The sequence below is a fragment of the Watersipora subatra genome, chromosome 2 (assembly GCF_963576615.1).
Source record: "Watersipora subatra chromosome 2, tzWatSuba1.1, whole genome shotgun sequence".
Classification (NCBI taxonomy): Eukaryota; Metazoa; Bryozoa; class Gymnolaemata; order Cheilostomatida; family Watersiporidae; genus Watersipora; species Watersipora subatra.
In genome coordinates this window covers 29,567,241-29,587,050 of record NC_088709.1, presented here as the reverse complement: position 1 = coordinate 29,587,050, position 19,810 = coordinate 29,567,241, and the positions used below count along the sequence as shown (strand labels likewise).

At 35.4% G+C, this 19,810-nt stretch overlaps 1 protein-coding gene across 1 annotated transcript in view; it reads right to left on the bottom strand.

Moving 5' to 3' along the window:
• Positions 1 to 228: 228 nt before the first annotated feature.
• LOC137387610 (amine sulfotransferase-like) overlaps positions 229 to 19,810 on the bottom strand; it is a 39,230-nt gene continuing 19,648 nt past the window's right edge. The window contains exons 5-8 of the mRNA XM_068074078.1: positions 16,451 to 16,577; positions 10,040 to 10,134; positions 9,447 to 9,588; positions 229 to 1,656 (exon numbers count right to left, since the gene is read on the bottom strand). Coding sequence (XP_067930179.1) covers positions 1,544 to 1,656; positions 9,447 to 9,588; positions 10,040 to 10,134; positions 16,451 to 16,577 — 477 coding nt within the window. The 3' untranslated portion in view covers positions 229 to 1,543. The remainder of the gene's footprint in view (positions 1,657 to 9,446; positions 9,589 to 10,039; positions 10,135 to 16,450; positions 16,578 to 19,810) is intronic.

Sequence of the window (19,810 nt, the reverse complement as noted above, 5' to 3'; positions counted from 1 at the left end):
GTTCTCCAACTGATACGCCTAGAACTTGGTTAATGAACTTGTGATCCTGCACAAAAAATGTGTAGGCCAATTCAACGTAGTTAGACATACCATAACTCGACTGCATCATTGAGTACTTTTTCTAATGGAAACTCAATGATCAATAGGAGACTGATTTTGTTTGCAAGCGTTTGAGACATTCACTGATGATTAATGCAACTGACGGAGTTGTAAAAAGTAAAAAATAACTGAAACCATAGATGGAATTTCTCTATTATAGAACAATTATACCATTGAGTTAACATGACTAGATCATGGGCACAGTGACAATTATCGACAAGTGAGCAAACTTTCTGTGAAGCAAAGTGCTTCAAATTAACCATCTATAAAAATGAGCAATATGCAAAAGATTAATTACAAAATATAGCTGTCCCAATATATGTCAACTAATAGATTAAAAATCAACAATGTGACATGCCAATTATTTATATAAATTATAGAACAGACATGCACTCCGATTTGGCAAATTTGATTTCAACTGCTTCCAGATTCAATATGCAAAATGGGACAATGCAAAAGTAATTCCCAAATGTTTTTTACATACATGAAATTGCTTTCTTCAACTATTTTTTCCCAGCAAATAGTTACATTATTTCTTATAAGCAAACCGAAAAGACAAATGGTTTCCTATGCACACCCTTCTCCAGTTGAGCAATCTTATCTACTGATCCCGTGGCTCTGACTCATCATATATGCCAGTTTATCACAACACAACGATGTGACATAGTTGGTGAATGTACAAGGAAGAAAAATGTATTAATATTCAACAAAAGTAAAATATTGCTACATTTTCAAGCAAAGAGGAATTTCCTTTGAATGAGTAGTTGAATAATAGGATTAATTTACATATCCTGCACATAGACAGTATGGGAGTGCTGACCATACATGTATATAGCTGTTGTAGTACATTCATGTACGCATCATAGGAGTAGAAAAAGAAATTAGCGAGTATTTGTGATGTTTAGAGCACTCACTGCGGTGTGAAAACTGAGTGACAAAGCTACTCATTGGCTTTGGGTGAACACAAGCATCTCGAGGCTTGAAAAATTTACGAATAGATTTATATGAAATCTGACTTGCCGTCTAAAAGACGCATGATTGGTACTTGCTAGGAATGTTTTAATGTTTTTAATTACTGCTGCAATCGTTTATTGCTGATGCAGCAGATAGAAGATAACTTCTAAGTCATAAGTATGTGTAGCTTCAACGATAAAAATTGGAGGAAACGTTTGCCAACCTACATAGAAGAATCACAGACTTAGAATTTTTTAGCGTGAGGTCGTGTGATTTGAATGTAAAATGCTCGATTTTCTGAAACCAGTGCATTTTAACGGAATGTTGATATTGATCCTTTTATAAATTACTTGACTTTACTAAAAAGTGTTTATTATAAAGTTCATCTTGGTCTTGAATCTGAAAGCAGTTGGATTTGAGAAAAACCCAAAAACTAATAAGAAGTCCTGGTAAGAAGGAATGAATGTTATTAACACGGAATAAGACATTGCTAGTCAAATAAAAGATGGAACTCATCCAGACCTTTCATTTCTCGTTCTATCCACCGGTCCATTCTCTGAATCTGCTCCTCGCTTAAATCATTTCTCCATGCTCCACTCTGTCCTGCAAATGCAATGTGACTGTCAACTATGCACGATTGAAATATAAAAAAGGTGAAATATAATATACCGTTCATCAATATATTCATAATCCACATTGTTAAAGTTGAAAGAAAAATTTAATAAAATATTGGTGTTGCATTTAATATGGTTTGAAATCAGATATTTTTCAACGAGATCTTTCAAATTATGTAGTATTATACATAATTTGAAAGATTACTAGCTGTAATGTTTCAAATTATGTATAATAATTTAGGCTAGCTATACTACTCGGCGTTGCCCGGGTAATAAAAAAGTCTTTGGACAGAAAATTGATTTGTATTTAACATATACCAACATTAGCCATTCTAACTTTCAAACTACATATCATGAGAAAAGTGTTTTGTGTAGTTGAAATAAATTAAGAGAAAATAGAAACTGTAAAGGTTTTCAAACACTGTCAAACAACTGTAGCTTTCAAACTTCATATCATGAGGAAAATGCTTCGTGGATATCAAATCAATAAAAAAATAAAACGACTGACTATAAAAGGATTTGAATGTGAAACAATTAGCTAAATTAAATTCAACTAAAAATAAGCAATAGCAAAATTAAGTCAGTTTTGCTATTACAATAAAAGATGAATCGGTAATGATACAATTAATACGAACTGAGAAAACAAAATAAAAATTCTGAATATGTTGAATTAATAATAACAATTCTTGCATAGAAGTGTGTGTATAAAAAAGGTTACTGTTCCACCAGAAGACATCCATCAAAACTCTGAATACAATGATACCAGTACCTCTCAATACTGGTAAAGTCTCGATACTGGTACGTCTCGATACTGGCACAAATGTAAAAATAGGATATCAAACTGTCTTTGTGTGACCCAACGATGAGAAAATGTAAAGGCAATTCCTACTCGAGAAAATGCGATCGTCCGCATGAAAAGTATTAACCTTCCCGCGATTTAGCAATTGAACCTTACAAAAACTTCGAAATAGAAGTTCACGAAAAAGCAAAAAAGCATGGTGTTTCATAGAGTTAATAGAATTCATAAAGTTTCAAATAATACGTCATTTAGCACGTACACATGCTATAAGATATATAACGTCCGTGATCAATATGCCTTGCGTAGCTCAGTGCTAGAGCTCAAGGTTAAAAAAAACCTGTGGTCGCAATCTCTGTGAGCGCAAATTCATCAAGACCAAAATTTTAATTCTAAGATCTTAATAGCTACAGCCGGACATACCGAAGGACAGACGACAGAAACAGACTACAAACTTTGAGAAACATGAGTAAAGCTAAAGTAACTTTTACTGAGACAATATCTAGTAAATGTGTAACTCAGAGAAACTTTGTGTTACTTCAGAGAAATGTGCATTTTGAAGAGCTGGCTGCTTATCCTTCAAATTCTGATTGGGTGGGAAGAAAATCAATAAAAACTAATTTGATTAAATCTTAAATAAGCTTGCTAACATGCGCACTGAAGGTTATACAGATATTTGATGGAAGTTGCGAACTGCAATCTTGGAAACATGTTATCGCCGTTACATCCGATTGTCACCTTTGTTATGCTTCTTTTATTTTGTAAATTTGAAAACACATTCACTGCAATGAGACCAATAACGGTATTGAGGCTAATAAGTGCAATATATATTGACAGTCATTAACTTGAAATGCTTTTCATTGTTTAGCAAGTATAAAATAAAAATATAAAATAGTTGTAGTGATAATAAAGATGTGACAAACATGATACGACTTAACATAAGATAAAAACAATGAATATTGATCACGTAATTGTTAGAATTTACTAACAAAATGTTTTAGGTCATTCTGCATACTTTAAATTTTCTCTAAAACAGTAATGACGTTCATTAGAGAAAGTAAGGCAAAACAGTGACTTGGTTATGTGATTAAACTCCACCCATGCTTTATTTTTTGTATTAACAACGGAGGTGTTTTTTTGGCTCAACCCTTTTGAACAACTACACCTCAGGTTCAAGGGCGTCCACATACTTTAACACTCCTACATAATGATAGAAGTTTTTTTCCAGACTACAATGTTAGCCCAAAATCGCCTTCATTCAGTGTACTTGCTAGTTTTTTGATGGGTTTTGAATTGAACTTACCTTCCAGATTACTAATTAAATGCACATTAGTATCTATATTAGTATCTATGGCGAAGTTAAAATGTTCCCATGGAATATTTTTAATTACACGACGATGACTAATGAATGTTTTGTTTACAGAGTTAATAGGGTGTACTAGCTGGGTCCTGTTAGTCTGAAAACATGTGATTACCAGAAACTTCACCAGCTGTCAAAATAATTAATTTTGCTGCTGATTGCTGAAACATTCTGTTGTTTTTCTCCTTGAGATTTTCTGTTTAACACTTCTTTTTAAGGCACCCCTAAACCATCAACTGACCCTTTGCTGTGGGAGGTGGCAAATAAATTCCATTCTAAATGGGCTAGGCCGTAACTCTCTTCATATCAGCCGAAATAAAAGAACAAGTAGTTGTTTTTAAATTGTACTGCAGATCCATCAGAGAAGATTTTGATAGATGTGATCTGAGTACTTTCAAGATGTAAGAAAATATTTTTTATGATATTTTAAATAATTTTCCGAAAAACTTTTATTTTGGATATACCCATATGCGTATAACGCACTCCCTTTTGGATAAAAATTGTGGACGACAAATTTTGTTAACATTTTGCTCAATTGGTTTTGTCTGTGTTCAAACTTCATAACGTCAAACTGAGAGACCTCATTTTGGTTGGCATACAGATGTCTATAATGAATCCTTAATTATTGAGCATGGATATTGTATACTTATAATTTTGAGACAATAAAACAATTATGAATAAAAAATAACTCCAAATTGAGTAATAATTGTTTTTTACTTATCATTGAAGCGTTTAAGATTTTGGCTTCCCTAATCTTCAGCCTTTTGAGAACATTTTAGAATACCATGCAGCCATCAAAACCTTGATAGGTTTTACCTCTAATTAATTAAGTCGCAAAGGCAGTAATTTGGTTGCTTTACAAATTGTGAAACAACAGTTTTGAGGCATCTTGTTTATCATACAAACTTTGACCAGGTAAGTTATCAAACAGTCTGCACAAAAATCATCAGCTATGTTAGGCAAGCCGTCCTTAGCAAGTCTTCCTCAGTAACTCGGACTACAGTGCGTTACGGGACTACCCGCTTGGCTAATGCATCACGAACACCCTTAAGTTTTCATCGAAAATCAGTAGAAAACGCTGTGCATAATGTGCAACTTAAATAAATTTGGTATGCATGTACAAAGGTTGCACAACGTCGATGACAAAAATGATGTCTAAAGCATTTATAAAATTCAAAACTTACTCTCACTCATAATACAGTCGGCCAAGCAATACGCATGCAAGAGCAATAGATTATCTGTTAAGGTACAGATTATTTGGATAAACATTGGACAACCCCTTCAGGTCTTGCCTAGTTTGATGAATAGTTTATGAAGTGAAAAATATCTTCCATTTTATGATTTTCGCTAATAGTTGTGGTCTAGTCTGATTCCAAGTTGCAGAACTGAAAAGCTTGCAAGTGAAGATGTTTAACTCATTTTGAAACGGGCCCTATATTACAATGCCAATACCTCTCTAACCATCATGCAGATAACCATCAAAAGAGTCATAAGATCATTTAGTTCAAAGCAGATACCATCTGTCATCATTGTTTTGCAATCTGCTCACACTGGCAGATTGCAAAACACTGCGCATTGCTGGAAGATACTGCTCTAAGTTATTTCAGAGGCGGATCAGAAAACGAGCTGGCAGGCTCACTTTTGTATTTCGTGAGATTCAATTACAATTTCAACAAGTAGCTTGATAAAATAAGCATTGCTAACTGGGTTTTTCAGATAAACTAATAAACAATACAATCACAAAGTGTTAAGGAAAGTATAGAGTGTTTTGCTCAAAGCACATCAATTATATCAGTACTGTTTCAGCTTATTCAGGTCCTTCAATATCTTGGCTTTCAAATGAGCCATTGTTTGACATGGCGAGACAGACATTGGTTGGTGTTTATAGGATTCCCTCAGAGCTCTACCACAGAAATGTTCAATGGTATAGGCTCGCAAATTATAACGGCGCAATTTTCATATTCGGTGTTGTGTGATCTTACTACTTATTTATCAACTACGATAATGACGCTAGTGGCAGGCGAAGGTAGGAAAACTCCAGAGAACCAATGAATATGACAAAGGAATCAGTGTCATTAGCACTCCATATACAGATTATTTTTATAATAAATAGCTCAGATTCCAAGCACCATACTATGTTTTTCCGATGATATTATGCACTCGCCCTCTCTTTTTATTGTGATGTTGAGGGGCATGACTGAGGCTAATTAATTTCAAGCATTGCAGTATCTGTGAGAGTGCAATTTACATATAGTCCTAGGGCCACATCACTGCAGGTCACAATTTAATTGATGTGATTCCATTACCTTTATCAACGACAGTATATTTGTTGAAGCATAATCATATTTAGAAAGCAACATGGAAAGCGATAGGAATGCAATCCTTATAGATGTTTAAAATGAACGAAACGATGAAAAAAGCAAACTCTAACAATCACCTGAAATCTATTAACCCAGAATATGGGTTTGTATTAGTGCTGGGCACGAGTACTTCTTGGTCAACGGGTTTAGACCCGCCCCTTCTGTTCGGGTTTTTCGAGCATCGGGTAGCTAGTAGTGCTAGGCTCGGGTATTTCTTTGCCTACGGGTTTTTCGAGTATCGGGTTTGTTGATATGGATTTTATGTTTAAATTTTCTAAACAGATATATCTTCAAATTTACAAAGCAATTATATTTCTTTTCAATTTATTTATCATTTTTCACAGTTTTTATCGACTGACATTCGTACTCGTAGCGTTAACAGACGGATTGTTAAACAGTCAAGATAGTCTGGGGCCACAGGGCATTTTCGTGTCAACAGGTGGCAGAAGGTAGGGTCTATGGTAGCTTAATACTTAAGCATGTTCTATGGACCTCTGAATTTTTGTAGATGGTGCTCCAAATCTCATAGAAACCTTTACATTATCGGCTTTTTCCGTAAGGCTTGTTGGCTTAGTAAAACTTGGTTATAATGAATTATGTAATCCATAATAGCTAGCTGTGGTAATCAATTTAAACAGAGTTATTAAATTTTCACTGCTACTATCAACGCTGATGGCAGTTTCTAACAAGGCGATAGCGGAAACAGACTAAGAACCTATGTGTTATCGGTGATAGCGAACACGCGCCATATTAAAAAAGGCATAGATTTGTTTACAAAGCCGATTTGGCTAATTGCGCAAATAAAATTTGATGTAAGTATTTCTTCTCACCTTTTAATGACAAGTAATCACTGCTTGACTACAATATTTCTAGTAGGTATGGTAAATAAGGTATGATATGTTTCATTCTATCTATTAAATTAAAGACTCGTTAAACCCCATTGTCGTGCCTCCTTAGCAAAAATGACACAGAAATGCCCTGTGGCCCCAGACTAAGAGCGCAGGGTGCAATAAACCGAGTTTTTGTTAACACTACCCGACGGATCCGTGTACCAAAACCCGAACTCGAAAGTCAAAACCCAAACCCGAACCCGAAGGACTGGAATACCCGAAATCTCTATTACCCGATACTCGAGAGAAGATAAACCCGCGAGTTCAACGAGCATTACTACCCGTGCCCAGCGCTAGTTTGTATTGGTCAGACGTTAGCACGATCCCCGGGCATTGTTGATTATCTAGAATCCTAGTTTATTATTAGCGCTCACTGGGTTTAAGAGCACCGATTGTCACAGAAAAGCGCAGCCTCAATGGCAGCGAAAGAGATCGATGACCTAAGGCTACATGATAATTATGACATCACATTGTGGGAGCCACAACCAAGTGTTTTTTTATTGCAGGACATGCTTTTGACACCCTGTTTTTCATAGTTCTATTTTCTTTGTGTATTGAATATAAAGCACTGATATAACTGATTTGTTTTAAACCAGTCTTCATGACAACTCAGCGCATCTTACATTGATAAACTTGCAAACTTGATTGTTAATTCTGTACGTAATGTGTGAGGTTTGAAAAAAGCTTTTAAAGAAAACTTTTGAATGTTATAAAACACAATTACAGATCGCAATATAACAATGTGGTCAAATTTCCTTCTAATCCTAACAAATGCCCCTCTTATTAATAGAAACATGAGGTAATACATTGTTTGGGTTTTCATTGTGATGAGTAAATGGAAAGAATTTGTAACATGGCAACTGCAGCAGGTGCTCCTACAACATAAACAATCCGTTCCGGGACCGTTTACGTTATAGGGAATTTACGTTATAAGAACAATAAAATACAACTAAATTACCTAGTCCGTTCCAAGATCTTTTCAAACTCACCCCTTTGTCTATACAATAGGAATATTCTCTCCTTTTTATGACCAACCTCAGTGGTTATATGGACCATGATTGCGATAATTTTACAAGTTGATGGAGACTTCACATTTTCAACATTCATTTACAATGATTTTCTTTTTTTTCTAAACAGCAAAGTCTATTCTGCAATGTATGACTAATAACAAATATTTTCTACGTGTACAATAAGGCAAAACAACAAATATTTTTATTATAAAAAGCGGCTTTACCTGGCCGTCGTCTATCTGTATCCAAAGGGTCAAGGTTAGGATATAAGAAAACCTTTGGCGATACTCCAACTCGTGACATTCAGATTGGTAGACCGACGCTGTAACACTTGCACCCATTGATCGCCTTTGTATTTATGAACAATTGCGCAGGTATCCTATTCTCCTTTTTGCTGACACATTTAACCATCTATTACGACAAACTAGAATATCGCGAAAGTTATATATAACGCTCTATGCCCGGCAGTTTTTCTTCCGCCAGTACGACGAAATGAACTAACAGTAAAATCACATTATAAAACTCGCCCGACTTGACACTTTACGTCATATGGATTTTTATGTAGTATGAAACGAAAACTTCTCATAAATTTGTTTACGTTATCTGGAATTTACGTTATAGGTGCCTCTACTGTAGTTCATTGATAAAAAAAGTAGCAAATTATCTGTTTCATTCCTCTAGTCATTAATTTAAAGGTTGCTATCGCTTTTCGATTTTATGCAAATGCAAACACAGTATTTTATTACTACAGTGCCCATTTGACTAAAAACCAAAATGCTCTCTTGCAACTAAGTTGCTTGGCTATCAGGGCAGTTAGCCATCAGGAGCACTGCACCATATTTAATGGGCAGATAACTAATAACAAACTGAATTTTAAATATTTAACCAAAACATACAATATTATTAAGTCGTCTCACATGGAGACAACATCACAATTGGTTTGGAACAACCACTATGTAACAGCCGATTTACAATTTATAATTTGACAATTAACGATTTATGATTGTAGAGTATTACAGCAAAAATAAATATTTATGAATAGTTCAATCCACAAATAAGCAATTTACAACAAAAGCGCATAAGGATAGCACTGATTGATTACATTGACAATCTTGTGAGGGTGTCAAGTTGGGTTTATCAAAGGTGAGGAGAGAATTACTTAGAAACTGCAAGTGTAAATAACAACGAGAAGGCGTGTTATCATGCGAGAACATAGTGTAGACTGCCTTCAACATTTTACCAAGCAACGATATGAATCCACCAAAAATGATCTACCTGCTAGTTCTATAATTATTACTAGTAACCTAACTGTATGCGAAGACCACTCGTTTCATTTTTTAATTCATTGCTAGAATTTTCTCACCTCTTCTATACATTGCATGATAGTCGCCCTTTTCCTTCTTTTTGTTCTTGAAAGTATTGTCATAGACGACCCTATCGATTTGTTCCTGGCTCAACTCTATATCAATGAACTTGGCAAGTCTTCGGACACTCAACTCAAGATCCTGAAAAAATATGTAGCTGCTCTCAAAATTTGTTCATCAACACTTTCGATACGACTGACAAATATACAGGAAGTTAGGTACAGAAATGTGGGAATAGAACGTACTAAATGTAGCTCAGTTGGCATTACTATAATATATCACACGTAGTGGATTTGCATATAATATGTTAGCTTCGAGTTGACCACGAAAATTCTTGTAAAGAGCTGCCTCTAGCAACAGTATGGTGTCAAATCTAAAAATAATAAATTAATTAGATCAATGTAGAAAAGATATCAACAAGCTACTAAAAGTGTGTGCAAATTAAAACTGAAAATTCATCCCTATGCCATAAAAAAGAATTATAGGAACTGCTGTTTGTGCTAAACTGTTGATATATTCAATTTTAGATGAGCGAAACAATGCTTTATTTTAATAATGCGAGTGCATAAATCTCACTTGAGAGTTATCTCACCTTCTTCATGCCTTCATACTGAATATGGAGGACATTACTATTGTTCCGATGCGGGTACCAGCTGCGCACAAAATCAAAATAGCTCCCATACAGCACTACAAATATTAATGGTAAAACAGTTACAGTACTGCAGGTGTTCATGCAGAACTATGAAGAAAAAGGAAAGACAACTTGAATGCAGACCTATCATTACATTGAAAAATCACGCAGGTGTGTATTTTTGTAATGAATGATAGTGACATAGAACAAAATCAGAAGATACCGCATAACAAGCAGCAAAAAGGTGTCAACTAGTACAACTAACAATGAAAGTGGATGATGAGTAGATGGTTTTGAGCTAAAATCAATGATGGACTTGAAGCAAAGACTACCGAAAATGAAAATATAACTTCTAGCCAGGACTGGTTTTAACCAATAACGAAACTTATTTACAACTAGGTATGTGCCACTTTAGCACAAAAAATTCTATTTTATTAACCTACTACCGAACCCCAGGTGTTGCACGGGTAATGAAAAAAGCTTTTGCACAAAACATTTATTTTTAGTCGACATGTACAATATTTACCATTCTAACTAAATAATTGTGCTCATTTATTTCTCGGTGTTGTAAGTTTAAGCAATTTGTATACACATATTTATGGCATTTTGGGAGAAAAATTACTTTTTATAAACCTACAGTTCTCAAGGTATTTGTTATGAAGCTACCTGCCATAATAGCTAAATTAACAAAGTAATAATAATTAGTGATAACTGCGTATTTCAGTTGATTATTTTGCAGATGTTTCTCCTCCCTCGATATCATAAGGAAGTATATGTTCATACGATTTGAAGGCAATGAGTCATAACTGAATTAATGAAGCAAAACTTGTGAGAAAATTAATAATTCAGTAGACAGAGCCGTTGGGAAAAACTGCAGAATCTCTTAACTGATCTACTTAACAGCAATCCTTCCCAAGTGGATGACAACATCCTGTCTCCATGGGGTTGATTCACATATAATGATTACAAGGTGACATTTGGTTGCTGTATATTACAAGCTAATAATTTGGCTAAGCATTACATATGCATTGCGATTGTTATTCTATAAAGTCCATAATTGAAATGCTTCTGGAATAAACAATTAAATTTTGATAAAGCACAGTGCTAAAAATTACTCAAGGTACCAAAGCAATGTAATCACACGGTACCACATGCGTATGATGTTCAAGACACCTGTTTGACGTATCGGAGGTGATGTTACCATGCAGTATCACAAAGGTATGACAGCAAAGACAATTGAATGCCATGTCTGAGCCAAGGAATCAAAAGTGCATCAACAGGTCATTCTGTGATGGTCAAACTCAGTGAATGTGCTGACGCCACTAATGATTAGCAAACTACGGATCGGTAGTGACACAGAGAAAGGGGATTCTCATAACATTGACTTTCACTATGTTTCCATAATCACTATGTTTCTATAATGTTTCTATAATGTTTCTATAATGTTTCTATAATGTTTCTATAATGCGCATGAAGCACATCATGCACATTTGGAGTTGTGCGCAAGTTGCGTTTAAGTGTTTATATGGACATTCGCATGATGTAGGTATACGATACGATATTCGCATGATGTAGGTATACGATACGATATTCGCATGATGTAGGTATACGATACGATATTCGCATGATGTAGGTATACGATACGATATTCGCATGATGTAGGTATACGATACGATATTCGCATGATGTAGGTATACGATACGATATTCGCATGATGTAGGTATACGATACGATATTCGCATGATGTAGGTATACGATACGATATTCGCATGATGTAGGTATACGATACGATATTCGCATGATGTAGGTATACGATACGATATTCGCATGATGTAGGTATACGATACGATATTCGCATGATGTAGGTATACGATACGATATTCGCATGATGTAGGTATACGATACGATATTCGCATGATGTAGGTATACGATACGATATTCGCATGATGTAGGTATACGATACGATATTCGCATGATGTAGGTATACGATACGATATTCGCATGATGTAGGTATACGATACGATATTCGCATGATGTAGGTATACGATACGATATTCGCATGATGTAGGTATACGATACGATATTCGCATGATGTAGGTATACGATACGATATTCGCATGATGTAGGTATACGATACGATATTCGCATGATGTAGGTATACGATACGATATTCGCATGATGTAGGTATACGATACGATATTCGCATGATGTAGGTATACGATACGATATTCGCATGATGTAGGTATACGATACGATATTCGCATGATGTAGGTATACGATACGATATTCGCATGATGTAGGTATACGATACGATATTCGCATGATGTAGGTATACGATACGATATTCGCATGATGTAGGTATACGATACGATATTCGCATGATGTAGGTATACGATACGATATTCGCATGATGTAGGTATACGATACGATATTCGCATGATGTAGGTATACGATACGATATTCGCATGATGTAGGTATACGATACGATATTCGCATGATGTAGGTATACGATACGATATTCGCATGATGTAGGTATACGATACGATATTCGCATGATGTAGGTATACGATACGATATTCGCATGATGTAGGTATACGATACGATATTCGCATGATGTAGGTATACGATACGATATTCGCATGATGTAGGTATACGATACGATATTCGCATGATGTAGGTATACGATACGATATTCGCATGATGTAGGTATACGATACGATATTCGCATGATGTAGGTATACGATACGATATTCGCATGATGTAGGTATACGATACGATATTCGCATGATGTAGGTATACGATACGATATTCGCATGATGTAGGTATACGATACGATATTCGCATGATGTAGGTATACGATACGATATTCGCATGATGTAGGTATACGATACGATATTCGCATGATGTAGGTATACGATACGATATTCGCATGATGTAGGTATACGATACGATATTCGCATGATGTAGGTATACGATACGATATTCGCATGATGTAGGTATACGATACGATATTCGCATGATGTAGGTATACGATACGATATTCGCATGATGTAGGTATACGATACGATATTCGCATGATGTAGGTATACGATACGATATTCGCATGATGTAGGTATACGATACGATATTCGCATGATGTAGGTATACGATACGATATTCGCATGATGTAGGTATACGATACGATATTCGCATGATGTAGGTATACGATACGATATTCGCATGATGTAGGTATACGATACGATATTCGCATGATGTAGGTATACGATACGATATTCGCATGATGTAGGTATACGATACGATATTCGCATGATGTAGGTATACGATACGATATTCGCATGATGTAGGTATACGATACGATATTCGCATGATGTAGGTATACGATACGATATTCGCATGATGTAGGTATACGATACGATATTCGCATGATGTAGGTATACGATACGATATTCGCATGATGTAGGTATACGATACGATATTCGCATGATGTAGGTATACGATACGATATTCGCATGATGTAGGTATACGATACGATATTCGCATGATGTAGGTATACGATACGATATTCGCATGATGTAGGTATACGATACGATATTCGCATGATGTAGGTATACGATACGATATTCGCATGATGTAGGTATACGATACGATATTCGCATGATGTAGGTATACGATACGATATTCGCATGATGTAGGTATACGATACGATATTCGCATGATGTAGGTATACGATACGATATTCGCATGATGTAGGTATACGATACGATATTCGCATGATGCGGATTGAAAAAAGGTAAGGAATTGTACGCTATAAGTTAATAGTTAGCGACGCAAACACGTGAAACTCAATTGAGAAAGGAAGACGGAGTATTGAAAATGTTTAACTTGAATAACTGGCGCAGTATTTTGATGCGCATCATAGAGGTGGAACGATACACGAGACATCTCGAGTATCGACCTGTCTCGTCTCGGTCTCGACTTAACTATTGCCAAACTCGAGACAGGAAATAGAACTAAAGCGCCTGCGCACGGTTGTTAAAACATGGCTTCTTGCGGTAGCAACAACTCCATATATTGCAATGGATTGCGGGCAACTGCCTTTAAAGTTATACCCGGTCCGTTACTACCTGTTGCTATTGATTATGTTGGCCACTGAGTCTAATCATGTAGTCCGGACAACGGCCCTGTTATATTTTAGTTCGGTTCTGTGTCCTTAAAACAGATACCGGGTCGTATCTAATTACTCTTCGGATAATCCAATTTAATAAATAAGACTTTTGCGGGTAAAATGTCTGTATTTTATCGTATCGTGTCTAAACACCAACTGTCCTTCATAAAATTCGGGCCTCTTTTACGTATATACTACCAATCGCGGGTAAAACTTGCCCGGACACGGAGAAACGAACGAAAGGCCGTGTCGACCATAGTCCGTGTTCGGTTAACAATGACGTTTTGTTAGCTCAATATAAGAATATACATGTATACAGTAATTAATATAATTTCATGAGTACAATTTAAATATAATTCACATACTACAGTTAATACACAAACAACACTTAACATTAATGAAACGATAAGAATGAAAGTGTTATCGTGTGTTCTTTTAGTTGCGGTATTTCTTTGTAGAGCGACAGCTATCGGTTTCATTACATTAAAAAGTAAGAACTATTCAATAGATGGTAAAAATATACATGTACAAAGCAATATGTTTATAATAATTATGATCAATCAAGCTCAAAATTCTTAGAATATATAACTTCGGTATTTTAGAGCTGTTTGTGTCACTTTGTTTACAAAAACTACATGCATATCACTATTAAAATGTTGTATTTAAATCGTTTACACCAGGTGAAAATTCAATTTAAAAATAGTTTTATTAATTTTATATATACCAAGTAGCTAGTACTTGTGTAGTGAAATCATCACCAAATGCTCATTATTTTACTGTCTCGTGTCTCGAGTCTCAAATTTTTACAAGACAGTGTCTCGAGTCTCGTCTCGAACTTAAAAAACCTGTCTCGTTCCACCTCTAGCGCATCATTCACAAGTGCCGTTTCCATTATTCGCAAGCATGATGGATTCGACTAAGTTTTGCGAATCGCAAAACTAGCTTAGATTGCAGATTTATGCCGTTTCTATGATGCTATTAACTTCCAAATTGGCACAAATTTGCGCATCATGAAAACAAAGTGACTGGCTGGCATCACCATTACAAGTCTCCTTAGGTGTGTTTGGATTGATTGTGAAAATGACCCGGTGGAGTAGAATCGAAGCCGTCAGACACCAATGACGTACCACTTTAAAATTTAGGAAAACTATTATAGTTTTGACATGTAAGGGTATGCGACCAACGATTAGGTCTGGTGACACTCGATGATTGCAGGTGTGGCGACGCATCATTAAACATTGCGGTGTGAGAACTTCATAAAATAATTAATGTTTAAAGGAAGTGATAATGAAACTCTTGCCTTAGACCAAACATTTCTAGTGTGGACTAACATGTTGTATTATATTTGCTCATGAGTCATGACACATCAAAATAAAAATTAAACTTGTGGAATCAGTATTTAGTGGATAAATCCAATAGTATAGACATGTGTAAAACTAAATGAGCATGTATTACATAGCCAGCTCGATGTGTTTTCGATGTTTCATCATGCATGGCACACACACTCGTCTAGGTATGGCTAGGGAACCTGAAAGCGTCCCTAAAGCCACGTGTACACTAGCTGAAAATCTGTTATTAATTTTGGGCTGATTGTTGTGACAGACAATTTGCTTCAAAAATGAACCCATTGACAAAAATGTCAATGTCACTGTTGAGTGCCATTACACACACACAAATATATATTAGTTACTCACATCGATTGCTAGTGAAAGCTAGCTAGTACTGAGTGAGAACAAATAATCGCACTTGATCCCCACTGACTAGTTGTCGCAACTGAACAATCGTTTTCAGGTCAAAAAAGTCTCAAGCACAGTTTTTACAACTTTTTTAAATTTTTGAAACATGTTTAGGTTGAGAATTAAGGTTTGTCAACATTTATTGACCAATCAAGAATTTATACCAAAACTGACGGATTATCGGCGAGGGTACACTCATCTTATCTACACTATTTGAGGTACTTGATTTTCTAAGATCAGATGAGGATATGACTGACCATCTGACTAAAGATGCATTTTCATTATCAAATTATATTGTCGATCCTCACTCATTGCTATATTATATTGTTATATATATATTATATATTGTATATATTATATTGTCGAGCCTCACTCAATAGAACTAAAAAAGCTAAGTCCGATACAAACTAAACTGATTTGACTAGCAAAACTTTTCTCATTGTTTGAATTTATGAACCACTAATACCTTACCATTGCCTTGAGTAAACCAGTCTAGAAATTGATCAAAGGAAATGTAGGAGAGAAGAACTCCTGGTCTCCTTAGAAATTCAAACATGCTGCAAACAACATCCTTTGGGTTCCTGCTGCAGTGCACCACCTGTTAAAGTACCAAAACACTGTGAAAGAAAAGTTAAACAGCTGACTCATACCAGAAAGGAAACAGTGTTGATAAAATAAACCCTTTACAAATTATTGCAGAAATGCTTGACAAAGGAAGTAAAACTAGCGAAAGACTTGTTTCAGTTTAAATTAATATTTTTAGTTGAAAATGACAATAAGCTAAAATTTTGGTAGATTACTTGTCAAAGAAACAGCCGAATAAGCCGTGATCTAATATAAACAGCTGTGACTAAACACGGTAAAATTGTGCCAAAAGGCCAAACAAGTAATATCAACAACAAAATGAGTAGTCGCTAATGATAATCGCACAAATAATTAGAGTTTTACAGTATTTAATCGACCGTTGGTCCTTACCTGCAAAGTTACAGCTTGATACTACTGCAAATACTAAAGCGCGTCTACACTGCCAATTTGCAAACCAAATTTTTGTGGCCGATCTCTGAACCATTTTATGGGAGGTACCGGGCCATTTTTTCCTGAAGCAGACTTTTTAATGATTATGCCATTACTATGATAATTAAACGGGAGCAATAATTATGTTGATAGTAACCTTCAGGATGCTAGCAACATAATTATTACTCGTGTTACAAGCCTATGACAAAACATTGTGAAAATAAATGTGGCGTTCACCTTTAATGACAATGTGATATTCACTCTGATGGGTGATTTCATTGGCTGCTCAAATTGAAAATCGGACTTGAATCGTCCACCGATCGGTAACAGTCTAATAAAAGTGCTCACCGGCCAAAACCGGTCTCGGGCTCCTTCGATTTCTCAACACGAAGCGATTCTTAGTCAGTGGGCAAATAATCCAAATAATCGGCATAAAATGGGGTGGTGTAAACCCAGCTTCACTCATAGAAACGAATAAAAAGTTTTCTTCAACTCTCAACAGTAGCCTAGATGGTCGGCTCTCTATTCATCTAGACTCCCTTACAATCAGGCCGAAAGATAAAAGGCAGCCCTCACTCATGTGAAGCCCTCACTACAAACAGCTTCCAGTTGCAGCTAAATGTAGATGATACTCGAAAACTCTAGACACTGTTGGTAACTCATTTCTGTGTCTAGCTCTAAAATGCTCAAACTATTCTTGTATTGCCCAAACTGCCATTTTTCCTAAATATTCAATATGCATCGTATAGCAGCAATTTTGATAGCATTTAAATTTGTAGCCAAAAGTTTTGGTCAAGGCTAAAAGAAAGCAGTTGCTGAAACTGACTGAAATTATAACCCACTAAAAACAAATGTAGGGCAAAAACATTGAAGTTTCTACTCACATCAATTAAAAAGTAATGAACTTACTATAAAAAAACATGTAATCCTCTTAATGAAAGTCACAATGACTCTAGAGAAAACATTTTAGCAAAACATTTACCCTAACAAGTCTCAAATTTTCCAGTTTTCAAGTTTGGCAGCAGCAGTTAAGGCTTTACCTAAATTACTTCGAGCATAAGCTGATGACTAGCATAATTGCTTGTGTTACCAACCTAAGAAAAGTCTTCTTAGTTCTTATGAAACGTCTTATTCAGTGATAACACAAATAACAATATATAAATTGATAATACAGACCACTCATAGCAACACTTTGTAAAATTGTTTATTAAAATCCTGTAACTAAAATGGTTGATAAAAAAGCACAACTCGTACTTGGCAGGACTGCCTGATAACTAGCGATTGAACTACTGTATGCATACAACATATATATATAGTAATGTATATTTTATGACATACATTCACATACTATGACATACTTAAGTTATCACTTCTAGACATTCAAAAAGACAGCAGGATATAGTGTTAAATTCAGTCAAATAACATCATACTTAGAGCAAAACGAGTCTTGTTTATTCTAGCTAAAGCAACCTGCAGGTGTTGTTAGATTTGGACAGATTTGAGTAGGGGTAAGACTGAGTCGCATGTTTTAGCATCTAGTCTAATGCAAGATGGAAGGAATAATGAGGCGAGCTGTAGAGATAGTATGATGAAGCTCCATGAGCATTGACAGCGGAGATCCAGCCGCAGTTACGGTATACACACATATTAGGAAAGAGTAGGACACATTGAAACAAACCAAAAATTTCTTGCTTGTTTACATCATTTTGAATTTTTACCCCACTAACTAAAGAGCTTTCTAGGTCATCTTATGATATATCTTGAGTGCATGAAATGAAAAGAACAGCAATTCAAGTGAGCTATGATTTTGTAAAATTTATTGGTAATTTTTTTGCCCTTTTATTTTTATATAGAAATTTAGAGAATCCCATTTCATCTTTGTATGTCATCCCCTGTTAACAAAAGTCAGTGTAGGCAGCTATAGACATGTTCTCTTCCCAATGCACCCATCAACTTCATGATGTTACATTATCCTGATTTGGGATGAACATTTTGGTTACTCAGAGTCATTTGGAGCACTTTAAAACACAAAGGGTATGGTATGGCGCCTTACAGTGCCTCGCGTACCGTGTTCACAACTCGAGTTGTGAACACGAAACGCGAGTTTGTAAAAGTAAGGTGCAATATATTGGTATTACGGTAGCATAACCGTGAATCTGGTTAGATTAACAATGGTACATCAATAGGCACCCGTTAGCTAATAGAAATTAAACTATGCATGTATGTACTGTAAAACTAGAGCTAATGGCAAATTATAGTGTCCGAAGTTTGCAACTCGATTTGTACAACTCGAGTTATATTTACAAACTCAAGTTGGTAAATATAACTCGAGTTGTACAACTCAAGTTCATCAAAAATCCAGGCCGAGTTCTTTTCAACTCGGCTTGAGAACATGGAACGCGAAGCACTGTAAGGCGCCACACTATAAACAACTTATCATTTCATTTTCTCTAGCTATATTTTTTATATAGAATTTTTTTGGTGCATCCTTAAACGTCATTGACATAATTTCTATGTTTGTTCATTGTCGGTATTCATTCAGTTTCCTGTCAGGTTCTAGAAAGAGAATTCTTTTTTTTCATTTGAAAAAGAAGTGGCTCGGCCCCCACATAGATTGTTTTTAGTTTGCTTTTTACATTCAACAATTGTTTTTGTCTCTTTATATTTATATAAATACATATGCGCAAATATCGCCAATACATATAATCTAAATTTAAATTATTATTAATCAATTATTAAATTTTATATAATATGCGCAAATGCAGTTCTGTAAATGAGACACCCCAATTACTCACTTTGCTTTTTTACAAACCCGGG